The sequence below is a fragment of the Notolepis coatsorum genome (genome assembly GCF_963971535.1).
Source record: "Notolepis coatsorum genome assembly, chromosome: 16".
Classification (NCBI taxonomy): Eukaryota; Metazoa; Chordata; class Actinopteri; order Aulopiformes; family Paralepididae; genus Notolepis; species Notolepis coatsorum.
In genome coordinates, this window is record NC_140180.1 from 58,718,646 (window position 1) to 58,732,977 (window position 14,332).

Genomic DNA, 14,332 nt, shown 5'->3' on the forward strand with positions numbered 1-14,332 from the left:
TCTTGTTGTGGAATTAACACAACATTATGCATACTTTTGACAATAAATAAAATCAGAATTTGTTCTTACTTGCTTGCCTGGGTAAATAAAGGTTATAGAAATGTTATAAAAAATAAAATAAAAATAAATAAAATTTGAAAACCGATACCGATATTTTCCGATATCACATTTTAATGCCAATATCGGCCGATAATATAGGTGGGCCGATAATATCGGACATCCCTATTTATTATTGTTTATTTTAATTTTATTGTTTTGTCCTGTCTTTATTTAGTTTTGTTGGCCGTGGGTGGGGGAAGGGACCAGAGGGTGAGATAATTGCAGTGTGCTGTGGGACATGTATCTGCTGTACACCTGTTATTCAAATAAAAAGTTGAAAAAATTAAAATTAAATAATAATTCCCTCATATTTTTATTTGGTTACCAGGTAATGTACGTCCACTAAAAGTGCTTGTTTTTGCCAGTGAAACTGAAATATCAATCAACCAAAAAGAAGTCTTACTCTTAAATCCTGTGCGTTGTCTGTTTAACTTGCGATGCAGCTGGATTTGCGACATGTTTTTGTGTGCATGCGTGTGCGTGACTGCGTGTGTGTGTGAGCCAGGAAACCAAACAAGGATTCTATGGACTGGAGTAACGTTACCACTAAATGTTTGTTGCGTTAGACTTAGAATACAGCTAGTTCATGTTTGTCCATTCCAAAATTGTGCCAACAACATGTGGCCTACTTAGAGTATTGATAGGACGGACGTGCTTAAGTTGTGGCTAACTTGTGCTGCATGGACCCAAACTCTCCAGACATCCAGGCTATAGCAAAAGACTTAGATTTCTCAATAAATCTGCTGTTTATTGCTGTTCCATGAGTGGAGAGACAGGGCTTGATGCTTACACACAAAGAAATTTAGAAGCACAGTGAAAAATGTTCATACCGATTTTTGTCAGTACGGTTGGGTATCGTTTGGATTTGATAAATTCCAGTTCTGGTTATCGATTCCGATTCTAATTGAATATCTGTTCCGATTCTAATATTTTTGTTGGGGGAGAAAATTAAATATCAAGAACCAAAACTATTCTACCTTTCATAGTTGGCAGCAAATTGTGAACCACGACATGAAGGTACCTTTTTCTCTTAACCTGCTGTGACTTAGCCTTTTTTTGCCATTAGTTTCTGGTGCATTATGACAGGAATATTTCAAAGAGTTATCTTTAATAGGGGGTGTCTGGGGATTAACTGGACATGGTAGGGTGCTCTGAACTTGCCTCTAGGATTTTCATTTGTTTTGGTACCTCTAATATGAATGTCATATTAGACGAATGTCAGCTGTCTGTATATTCTTACACTTGAGTGTCTCACATATCCAGACCTCTCTCCATGTCCACACTATGCTAGTGCTTTTGCCAGGACAAGAGATACTATAACCTGAGTGTAAAAGCGTTAAGGTTGTTATCGCTATCATGAGTGCGCAACACGTTGAAAACAGTGCACGGAGGGTTAAAGCAAATGCTTCGTTTTAAGCATCCGGTACAATGTTATTGCAATAAGCACAAATAACATTTGACCGGATTGTATCCCATTTGTCTGTGACATTGAAAACTTCCCGGACACGTGGACCTGTTACATACTCAGAACATTTGAGATGAGGGGTGTGTAGGTGTTACAGTATGTGTGGCTACTGACCCAAGAGCCCTTGGATTCCTGGTAGATCTCATTGAACTCCAGTGTGTCTCCCATCTCGGCCACCGGCAACGACTGATGCTCTACTGAGAGGAAGAAGACAGACGTTAGATGTAACCACATTCATAATGTTCCATCATCTTGCCAACCAACATGGCACAAAGCCACAGCTTGTTGGCCACGATTACCACCTGCTAGTTTAAATTGATCACACAGGATGTTCGATGTTCTAGAATGTTCCGGAAGGTTGTGGATGTTCGATGTTCTAGAATTGCAGGGTCATCGTGGTGCATACAAGTTTTACTGTAACCGCATCTCTTGCAATGATGACGCAACTCGTCTTTGATGTTTACTGATTGGCTTTATTTCCGTTCGAAGAGAACATCTTTATTCCGAACCGTAAAACTGTGAAAACATACATGAAATACAATCAATCACGGATCAAACCATAACAACATACATACAATTTATCGGTTGTTGCAAGGGTGGTTGTTAACCCAATGAACTTAACTACAAGCTCATTACGACCCCAAACGTACCTTGTTGACTGCATGCAATATGAGAGGACAGTTAAGAGCTCTGGTGTCTATGTGGCTTGTCTGAAGATGGTGGAGAAGTGAAGGAACGAACCTTATAGGGTCTCCCTATTTATACACTATGGCCGGTCTATTATGACATCACAATGTTCCAGAGCGGTCTAGCCTGTTCTATTATGACATCACCGCTGCAGTTACATGCCTGTTGTTTGCTAACCAAGATGCCTGTGGTCACTGTTAGAACAGTAGCTAGATCTAGTGTGGTACTATCATCATGTCTGCATCAGTTATCTATAACTGATGCAGACATGATGATAGTACCACACTCATGGGCAATGTAATGCTAAATGTATTTATATAGGTCTAGGTATTAGATCAGTGTATTAGAGAATGACTTGCATAATTGCATTACAAGTTCACTACAGCAAGGCTAAAAAGCACAAACGCTGCAGCAGCGTTCATGTTCATTAACTTGACGTAAACTTGGCCCCTGTAAATGTCTGAACACAACCCCCTCCAATGTACAGTAAATTACCAAGTATGGTCTTGTCAATAATCCAATGTACAGTGTTGTTTGTACAGTTGTACAGTGTCCCCCCCCCCCCCCCCCACCTCCAATGTACAGTGTCCCCCCCACCCCCACCTACCCAATCCAATGTACAGTTTCTACGTCTAATGTATATACTCTTTTCTTTCTGGACTCTTTTTGTATCACAAACAGTACTGTAATTGCAAATCTGGTATGTCATAAATGTATAGATGTAGCAGTACTGTCTATCTGTATGTCATGTATGTCACATATGTTACGATGAATTGAAAATGGGGGACCCTGATGTAAACAAGTCTTTCTCTGGTCTGCATCCCCTTAACAATTGTATGTATTGAGCTGTACTGTACCCATTCTGCAATCTGTTAATAAAGTTATCAATGAATCAATCAATCACGTTACCTGAATTAGCTAACTTAGGTTAGCTAGCGTTACATATGTCAACGCAATGTACATTTGTCATTCAAATGTAGAACAGTCAAACGTATTTCGCCGTGAAAGCATCAAGCTAGATACGTCAATATGACACCAGATTATTATTATGAATGCAAACGAAAGCTAACTTTTATGCTAACTTAACGCCACTAACTAGAGCTAGCATCGACTTGTCTGCTAAGGATGAGTTTAGATCGCAGTGCGGAATGGCCCTGTGGCGGGCGGAGTTTTCCATTGTGTGAAGTTACTAACGGGGCATACACGGAACACTCAGCCCCTCTTTCTACACAGAGTAACGCTTATCGAGTGCCCCCTTTGTGCAGCACAGCCAAGCGAGGCCAGTGGCGTTCAGATTAGCAAGTGATGTTCAGAGTTTGTTTAGCTAAAGAGATAGTTCCCAAATGATCAATGGGACCATATCTTGTTTTACTGTGTCGTTAATTCGGACAAACACGTGCAGTCCATAAAGTAAACACGCGATGTAAACACGATTATAAAACGTCCTGCCTTACTGTAGTGATGATGAGCAGACTTCTGCTGTTTCCCGCGTGTAGCATCAGGGGCTAGTGCCTACGTCACAGGAAGGAGTCTTGTATTTACTTCCGCTCTGAGGCAGCTGCATCCATAGATATATGGCTGCATCAGCTACACACACAATAAACACCAACATGCCCTGCTGACATCTACAGGACTTTTTATTGTTTGTGTCTTTAAGTCATTCAGAAAGAAGATCCGGATAATTTGTCGATCAGTTATATGGACTAATCGGGATTCCGTATCCAGAGAGAAAGCATGTTTCAACGAAGAATACCCTTCACCCAGATGGCCTTGGCTACTGTGCTTGGAGTAGCTGGTGGTGTTTACATCTACAAACCTTATTTCGTGCATCAGACTCCTGGACAGAAAAGTCACGACGCTCCAGAAATTAATCCAGAGGAGATTTATCCTCCAGCGCCTGTGAGACCTGGACAGACTGGTGGCAGTGAAACCGTCTCAGAGAATGGGGAACTCTCAGAACCAGAGCCCAAAGCATGAAAAGCCATTATGCATTGATTGACCTATGCTGATTTGAGTGATTTTGTGTGATTTCATGGTTGGAAATGAAATCTTGGAATAATTTGCCTTATTTCACTGGGGTACTGCTGAAGGCTCACTGAACAGCCACAGAAGCGCTGCACCACAAGATACCCTGAGTTTGACCACAGGTTCTGGTTGTGTGTCTATGATAAATATGCGGGAAGACAATTGATTACAGTATGTTGAATAGACAATAAAGGCTCACCTTGGCTTAAATGTATAATAATATCTCGTTTCATCAGAATTATTTGTCTGTCATATTGGTCTCTCAGCTCTTGACAAGTGTATAAACACTTTATTATTCATATAACTCATTATTTCTACTGCTAGATATGTCTGTTATTTTTAAAAATTATTTTACAAGAACATATACAACTACAATTAAATATTGCAAATGTTAGCATTTTTTTAAAATCCCTGTCCCTAATTCCCTTTAGGTGCACGTTGGTAGTATTGACACGTCGAAGAGAACATCTTTATTCCGAACCGTAAAACTGTGAAAACATACATGAAATACAATAAATCACGGATCAAACCATAACAACATACATACAATTTATCGATTGTTGCAAGGTTGGTTGTTAACCCACTGAACTTAACTACAAGCGCATTACGGCCACAAACGTACCTTGTTGACTGCATGCAATATGAGAGGACAGTTAAGAGCTCTGGTGTCGATGTGGCTTGTCTGAGAATGGTGGAGAAGTGAAGGAACGAACCTTAGTGTCTCTCTATTTATACCCTGGCCGGGGCTACTATGACATTCCGCTATGACATCACAATGTTCCAGAACGTTCTAGCCTGTTCTAACCGGTCCTACTATGACATCACACTGCAGCTAACTAGAATTACACTATGACACTCCTGCAGTTACACTGGGGATCGAACCAGCCCTGCTGGTCTCTGACAAGAACAAGTTACAGGTTGAAAAAACCCTCAGCTCAGAACTCGGTAGAATCTGCACCTGGCTCACTGATAACAAACTAGAGTCCATTCTCTTCGGATCAAATAACAAACAAGACCGACGGCTTCTCAGTTACAGTGCACAATATTGTCACAAGGAAAGATGAGATTACATACCTAGGTTCCATCCTAGTGGCAAATCTTTCCTGTGACAAAATGGCATCCAATGTAGTCAAAAAAGTCAACCAACTAACTAGATTCTTGTACCGGATCTCCTCTCTGGTAAACAAGAATACCCTGAAGACTCTGGCAGGAGCACTCATTCAAGGGTACTACGACTATGCTTGCACCTCATGGTACCAAAGTACCTCAAAGACGCTAAAAACAAGATTACAAACATCACAAAACAAACTGTTCAGACTACTACTTGACCTTACACTCCTAGAACCCACCTCACCCCTGCCCACTTTGACTACCTAGGGCTAGGATGGCTTAGAGTAGAATACGGAGGACAGCAACTTGCAATGGGCCTGGTCTACAAGATACACTACACGACTAAGATACCCATGTACATGTCAAAATACTTCCCAAAGGTCAGTGAATACCACGACCACAACACCAGAGGGAGCTCCACAAATCATGTTAAACCCAGATTCGGCTCAAACAAGGGACTAAACACGTTTCGCAATTATGCCACATCAATGTGGAACGCCCTACCCACAGCTGTAAAGGAATGTGAATCACTACCCACTTTCAAAACCACTCTCAAAGAACACCTACGGGAGACTGCAATTCGAAACTGGCCCCTGTAAATGTCCTAACCCAACCCCCTCCAATGTACAGTAAATGACCTAACCCAAGAATACACGAGACCCTCCTTGGAACCAAGTATGGTTTCGTCGATATTCCAATGTACAGTTTTGCTTGTACAGTTGTACAGTTTCCCCCACCCTGCCTACCCAACCCCCACCCACCCAACCACATCCAATGTACAGTCCCCCCACCCCACCTACCCAACCTCCTCCAATGTACAGTTTCTACGTCAAATGTATATACTCTCTTTTTTAGACTTTTTGTATCACAAACTACTGTATTTGCAAATCTGGTATGTCATAAATGTATAGATGTAGCAGTACTGTCTGTATGTCATATATGTTATGATGAATTGAAAATGGGGGACCCTGATGTAAACAAGACGAAAGTCTTTCTCTGGTCTGCAGCCCCTTAACAATTGTGTGTATTGAGCTGTACTGTACTGTACCCATTCTGCAATCTGTTAATAAAGTTTTCAATCAATCAATCAGCAACCCTTAAATGACCAGGCAGCCTCTGTAACTTGCCTGCCAGCATGCCAATCCTATCACACTTCTCATACAATGCAGTAAAACATCATCTGGGTTATTGACATACGATTTTCCATACCTAAGCTTATATCATGATATATATCGTTATCAAAAATAAGTCATTTTGAATATCACACATTTCTCTCCACATCACCCATAGCTCTTATTTGAAGCACTGAGTTATTTGATCTTTTCCCTCAAGAGCAGCCAGTCAATCAATCAGTGCAGTGGTTCCAAAAGTGTGGTTTGGGGACCCCAAGGTATGTCCTGCAAAATGAGGAATAGTTACTTATATTAGACATTTGCTAAATGACAACATATGACAATGATTATTCTGATCATAGCTTTCATTGTTATTTTCCCGATGTAGAATAATATACAAGATATATAGACTATAGAGTTATGCAATTCTTAAATACTCTGTGCTTTTACATTTTTTTATATTTATTTTAAGATCACAATCTTAACAAATCGGGGTAATTTGCTTTACGCGCCTTACTCCAATCTGGCTTCAGAACATCCCACTCCACTGACACATGCCTTCTCTATTTGAATAATCTTTTCCCCCCTTCTTTTTCTGTTTTTGTTATGGTTTGACACCGACCCCAAACGCAACGACACAAGAGAGTTGGATTCAGAGTTGCCAAATACAAGGGCTTGTTTATTTGGTGACTAGAATAAGTGAAACAGGGAAAAGCAGGTCAACAAGAAACAGGTACAATGAACAAGGGGCAAAGTTCTGCTGCTCTGCAGCTTCTCCCGGAAGGGTAGTCTTGGGAAGCAGGAGCAGACCTCTGTACCGCTCTGCAGACTCTCACGGCGGACCTCTCAGATGTTGTGCAAGACCGAGAGAGGGAGAGAGGGAACGGGTCAGTGACAGAGCAGACTTGAAACGAGCTGGAGGACAGGGTGTTATATTCTTCGTGTTAAACAACACAGTGATGAGCAATATTCCAAAAACAGCCCAAGTGAATATCTTCATGTAAACACACAGTGAGCAAAAATCCAAACACCGTCCAATTGTGAAATACTATCTTCGTGTAAATACACAGTGAGCAAAAATCCAACACAGTCCAAATGTGAAACAATATCTTCGTGTAAATACACAGTGAGCAAAAATCCAAACACAGTCCAAATGTGAAATAATATCTTCGTGTAAATACACAGTGGGAGGTGGAAGATCCCAAAATATTATTCCATAAAGGAAATAGCAAAAACGTTAATGGCTGGGTGAGTGACTGTCTGACAAAAAGGTGGTAGACTTCAGTGTAAAGGTTTACACACGAAAATCGGAAATAGGTCAAGACAGTCAATCTAGATAAACTCACCCAGACGAGCTGCGTAAAGGAACAGGACAACAGTGGAGGCGAGCGCGCGCCACGGAGCAGGTATCCAAGCGGAGGCTTCTAGGAAAACGGAGGCTTCTAGGAAAGCGGAGGCTTCTAGGATTTCCTGGAGAATAGCACAGTGAAACAGCAGCAACGGGGAAAAACATCCAGCGACAAATCAAGACGAACCAACAACTTAGGGTGGGGAAAACGGGGTATAAATAATGAGGGATCGATTGATTGAAAAGCAGTGACAGCTGGGGAATGTGAATGACAAGCGTGGGGAAGTGAGACAACCAATCAGCGACGTCTCAGATGACGTCAACGGGGAGAAACGTGTGAACGAGGGGATAGAACCAATTGACAGAAAATGAATGAAAACAAAGCGAGGGTGGTTAAAGGAACAGAACGAGTGAGAGCGCAAGGACAGAAACCTCACAGTACCCCCCCCTCCAAGGGAGCCACCTGGCGACCAGGCCGACCCGGCCCGTCAGGATGGGCTCGATGGAAGTCAGTGATCATCCACCAACACGGGAGGCGCCGGATCAGGAGCTGGAGGCAAAAGGGGACTGAGGGAGACGGGCTTAACCCGGGAGACATGGAACACGGGGCGGATGTGCATGGATGCAGGAAGCTTCAGGCGCAGGGCCGCCGGACTGAGTACCTTCAGGACCTCGAAAGGTCCGACGAAACGGGGTTTGAGCCTCCTGGCCGAGGACCGTAGCGGGAGGTCCCTTGCGGAGAGCCACACCCTCTGCCCAGGGCGGTAAGTCGGCGCAGGAACCCGGCGCCGGTCGGCACCACGACAGGCGCGCTCAGACGTCTGGAGCAGCGGACCAATCATCACAGTACTTCAAGAAGCCCGTGGTGGGGAAAGAGCCAAACCTTACAGCACCCGGCGACCCACACGGCCCCGGCCTGCCCGGACGGGACCCAAGGAAGCCGGCGATCAGGGGCACTGGAGAGGGGGACAAAGACAGAGGCCCGGAGAGGGGGACCGGAGACGTGGACAGAGGACCGGCGAGGGAGGCCGGAGACGGGGACTGGGACCCGACAGCGGAGGCCGGGCACAGGGACAGAGAACCGGCGAGGGAGGCCGGAGACGAGGACTGGGACCCGGTGAGGGGGCTGGACGGCACCCGAAGACACCGGGCACGACAGGAGGGGCTCCACCCCTTGATGGCACCGGAGGACCAGGCGATGTGGGGCTCGTGCAGCGCGAGCCAGGGCCTGCCCAGGACCACAGGGACAAGAGGAGAGCTGGTGACGAAAAACTGGAGCCTCTCAACGTGGTCACCAGCAACGGTGAGAAGGACTGGACAGGTGCGTTGAGTGACGTCAGCCAGGCGGCGATGATCCATTGCGAAGACCTCCAAGGGCCTCTCGAGGTCCTCAAGCGGAATGCCGGCCCGGGTGGCAAACCCAACGTCCATGAAACTCCCCTCAGCACCAGAGTCCATGAGTGCACCCACCGTCGCCCGCTGGTCCGCCCAGGCTAGGGTGACGTCTGCCAGATGGTTGGGTGGTGCACGGGTGGGTATGGACGAGAGGTCCGGAGGCGACTCACCAGCGGGCCTCCGGGGCGGGGGACAGGAAAGACGGCTCACCAGGATCTCCCGGGGTCTTGGCGAGCCTGGTCCTCTTGGCCGGGCACGGCAATTGGAGACACGGTGTCCATCCCGGCCACAGTAGAGGCAACGGCCGGAGAAGAGCCTGGACTCCCGCTCGGCCGGGCTAAGGCGGTTGCGTCCCAGCTGCATGGGTTCCTCCTTGGTCACGGCTCGGGAGGGAACAAACCCATCAGTCACGGAGGGGGCAGGACGGACAGCACTGTAGAGGCGGCCGCTGGGAAAGGTAGCCCCTGAGCGGCGGTCGACGGCACAGTCGTAAGGCCGGCGAGGCGGAAAGACCTGAGCCCTGGACTCCCTGAACACCCCCTCGGGGTCGTAGTACTCGGGGGGTACGTCTGGGGTAAAGAAAACCTCCTCGAGGTCGTGGTCCTCGGGGGGTACGTCTGGGGTACCGAAATCCTCCTCGAGGTCGTGGTCCTCGGGGGGTGCGTCTGGGGGTCCCCGTCGGGTTCTCTCACGTCTTCTCTCCTGGAGGCGTCCGTCGACGCGGATGGCGAGGCTGAACAGGTCCTCGAGGGAACCAGGTTCCTCCTGGGTCGCGAGCTGGTCCCTGACTGCGTCACAGAGCCCCCTCATGAAGGTTAGGCGAAGAGCAGGTTCGTTCCATCCACTCTCCACCGCCGCCAGTCGAAACTCCATGACATAGTCCGTCACCCTGCCGGAAGGTCCCCAACCGGGCTCCAGGGTCCAGACCTCGGGCTGGATGGTGGAACACTCTGCGGAGCTCCGCCACGAAGTCTGGGTAGGAGAACAAAAAATCTGCCTCCATTGCCCAGGAGGAAGTGACCCACTGGGCAGCATGGCCTGAAAGTAGGTTGGTTATATAAGCCACTTGGGACCCACGAGCAGAAAAACGGCTTGGTTGATGACGGAAAACCAACTCACATTGCATGATGAATGTGGCACACTCCTCGGGATTACCGTCGAACAGCCGTGGGACGGAGAGAAGGGGTTCCCGAGATGCGAGATCTGCTGGGGCTGCGGGGAATGTTCCTGAAGGGTGTGAGAGGTGAAAGGCATTAACGGTGTCGCCCAGCGAGTGAAGCTGAGCGAGAATGTCGGACTGTTGTCCCGCCAAAGCGGCCATTGAACCTTGAACAAGCAGGACCTGCTCTCGGAGTCCCTGTACAGCAGCTGCAGCCGCATCCAGCTGTAGGGCGTGTTCCTTGGCTGACTCTAACTGGACTGCCGCTGCTGTGCTGACTCTCTTGCGGGCGCAGACTGCGCAGGCCAGTACGAACCCCTTGACGTCGTTCCTCATGGTGGGCCACCAGAATCGACGAGCCAGGAGGGAGAACGTGCGATGAACGCCCGGGTGGCAGGCGAACCGGCTGGTATGGCCCCACTGGAGGACCCGGGACCGGACTGAGTTGGGGACAAAGAGACGGTTAACAGGTACATTGCCTGGAGCGCGATGGAAGCGTAGGGCACGCCTTACCACCCCCTCGATGCCCAAGGTGACTACTCTCTCTGTGTCGGCTGGGGTCGTCATGGGTTGGTTCGTAATGTTATGGTTTGACACCGACCCCAAACGCAACGACACAAGAGAGTTGGATTCAGAGTTGCCAAATACAAGGGCTTGTTTATTTGGTGACTAGAATAAGTGAAACAGGGAAAAGCAGGTCAACAAGAAACAGGTACAATGAACAAGGGGCAAAGTTCTGCTGCTCTGCAGCTTCTCCCGGAAGGGTAGTCTTGGGAAGCAGGAGCAGACCTCTGTACCGCTCTGCAGACTCTCACGGCGGACCTCTCAGATGTTGTGCAAGACCGAGAGAGGGAGAGAGGGAACGGGTCAGTGACAGAGCAGACTTGAAACGAGCTGGAGGACAGGGTGTTATATTCTTCGTGTTAAACAACACAGTGATGAGCAATATTCCAAAAACAGCCCAAGTGAATATCTTCATGTAAACACACAGTGAGCAAAAATCCAAACACCGTCCAATTGTGAAATACTATCTTCGTGTAAATACACAGTGAGCAAAAATCCAACACAGTCCAAATGTGAAACAATATCTTCGTGTAAATACACAGTGAGCAAAAATCCAAACACAGTCCAAATGTGAAATAATATCTTCGTGTAAATACACAGTGGGAGGTGGAAGATCCCAAAATATTATTCCATAAAGGAAATAGCAAAAACGTTAATGGCTGGGTGAGTGACTGTCTGACAAAAAGGTGGTAGACTTCAGTGTAAAGGTTTACACACGAAAATCGGAAATAGGTCAAGACAGTCAATCTAGATAAACTCACCCAGACGAGCTGCGTAAAGGAACAGGACAACAGTGGAGGCGAGCGCGCGCCACGGAGCAGGTATCCAAGCGGAGGCTTCTAGGAAAACGGAGGCTTCTAGGAAAGCGGAGGCTTCTAGGATTTCCTGGAGAATAGCACAGTGAAACAGCAGCAACGGGGAAAAACATCCAGCGACAAATCAAGACGAACCAACAACTTAGGGTGGGGAAAACGGGGTATAAATAATGAGGGATCGATTGATTGAAAAGCAGTGACAGCTGGGGAATGTGAATGACAAGCGTGGGGAAGTGAGAGAACCAATCAGCGACGTCTCAGATGACGTCAACGGGGAGAAACGTGTGAACGAGGGGATAGAACCAATTGACAGAAAATGAATGAAAACAAAGCGAGGGTGGTTAAAGGAACAGAACGAGTGAGAGCGCAAGGACAGAAACCTCACAGTTTTCCTCCCATCCCAATGTTAGTCGTTATGCCAATTCCCAATCCCCTTCCTGGTCGTTGCGCACTCTACCCCCTACTGTCGGTCCGGGAGGGCGGAGACTATCACATGCTTCCTCCGACACATGTGTACCCAGCCCACTGCTTCTTTTCACCTGGCAGCGCGGACTCTCACTGGGAGAGTAACGTGCGGAAGGTCACACTACCTCTCCCAGATCCTTCCCTTGCTGTGCAGGCGCCCCGACCGAACCGTAGGAGTCGCTGTTTACAACAACCAGGACCCACCCTCGCCGGGTTTCCCACCCGCTAACACTGCCAATTGTGTTAGTATGGACGGTCGGCCAACCCAGAAGCACCACAGCTGGATTCGATCCCACTGTCTCTGTGGTGGTAGACAGACGCTTAGTCCGCTGCGCTACCCGGCCGCCCTATGCCTTCTCTATTTGAACGACCACATCAAACAAGAGGTGGACGTGGGCAAATACTGCGGCATGGTCATGCTGGACCTACAAAAGGCATTCGACACTGTCAATCACTCCATTCTGATTGACAAGCTAAAAGCAATTGGTTTTGATAGTCTATCAGTGAGCTGGATGCAATCCTACACAGTAAATTTTGCTGAGTAAATTTGACTCAAACTGAGTACATTTTACTCAAACTGAGTAAAGTTTTATTCACTTGGGCTCAAATGGACTCAGTTTGAATAAAATGTACTCTGCGAAATTTACTGTGTACCTAGAGGGGAGAGAACAGATGGTGGAGATAAACGGTACCCTATCCCCCCCCCCCTCCCAGTGAGCTGTGGTGTTCCACAAGGAAGCATACTAGGACCGCTACTGTTCCTAATTTATGCGAATGACATGTCGTCAGCTTGTGACTGCAACTTGTTCCTGTTCGCGTACGACTCAGCCCTGCTGGTCTCTGACAAGAACAAGTTACAGGTTGAAAAAACCCTCAGCTCTGAACTAGGCAAAATCTGCACCTGGCTCGCTGATAACAAACTATCATTACACCTGGGTAAAACAGAGTCCATTCTCTTCGGTTCAAATAACAAACTCAGCAAGACCGACGGCTTCTCAGTTACAGTGGGTGACAATATTGTCACAAGGAAAGATGAAATTACATACCTATGTTCCATCCTAGAGGCAAATCTTTCCTGTGACAAAATGGCATCCAATGTAATAAAAAAAAGTCAACCAACGAACTAGATTCTTGTACCGGATCTCCTCTCTGGTAAACAAGAATACCCTGAAGACTCTGGCAGGAGCACTCATTCAAGGGTACTACGACTATGCTTGCACCTCATGGTACCAAAGCACCTCAAAGGCGCTAAAAACAAAATTACAAACATCACAAAACAAACTGGTCAGACTACTGCTTGACCTTACTCCTAGAACCCATCTCACCCCTGCCCACTTTGACAACCTAGGATGGCTTAGAGTAGACGACAGAGTACAGCAACTTGCAATGGGCCTGGTCTACAAGATACACTACACGACTAAGGTACCCATGTACATGTCAAAATACTTCCCAAAGGTCAGTGAATACCACGACCACAACACCAGAGGGAGCTCAACAAAGCATGTTAAACCCAGATTTGGCTCAAACAAGGGACTAAACACGTTTCGCAATTATGCCACATCAATGTGGAACGCCCTACCCACAGCTGTAAAGGAATGTAAATCACTACCCACTTTCAAAACCTCTCTCAAAGAGCACCTGTACCAAAGAAAACCTCCCCAACATGTCTCAATGACTACAGACCGGTGGCACTCACCTCTGTGGCCATGAAATGTTTCGAGAGGCTGGTCAAGGATCACATTTGTGCCTCCCTCCCCAGTGATATGGACCCTATGCAATTTGCATACAGGCCAAACAGGTCCACTGATGATGCGGTCTCCCAAGTACTGCACAGCACCCTCTCTCACCTTGACCGCCAGAAGGGGGGCTATGTGAGACTGTTGTTCATTGACTACAGCTCAGCGTTCAACACCATAGTCCCCACCAGACTGGTGGACAAGCTGATCGAGCTGGGTCTGAGCTCCGCTCTGAGCACCTGGATACTGGACTTTCTGAGCGAAAGGCCCCAGGCGGTCAGGGTGGGGGGTCAGACCTCCAACACCATCACCCTGAGCATCGGGTCCCCCCAGGGCTGTGTTCTGAGCCCCC

The 14,332-nt window shown here is 47.2% G+C and overlaps 1 protein-coding gene across 4 annotated transcripts in view; it reads right to left on the minus strand.

Annotated features, from left to right (window-relative positions):
- The window catches only part of ssrp1a (structure specific recognition protein 1a), a 64,950-nt gene extending 61,180 nt beyond the window's left edge, over positions 1-3,770 (minus strand). Inside the window, exons 1-2 of one of the 4 annotated variants that reach the window (XM_084332533.1) lie at positions 3,706-3,770; positions 1,679-1,761 (exon numbers count right to left, since the gene is read on the minus strand). In XM_084332533.1, the coding sequence (XP_084188659.1) occupies positions 1,679-1,732 (54 nt within the window). In that variant the 5' untranslated portion in view covers positions 1,733-1,761; positions 3,706-3,770. Of the gene's footprint in view, positions 1-1,678; positions 1,762-3,160; positions 3,228-3,705 lie in introns of those variants that run through there. The other 3 variants (XM_084332534.1, XM_084332535.1, XM_084332536.1) reach the window with 3 other exon arrangements.
- Positions 3,771-14,332: the final 10,562 nt, after the last annotated feature.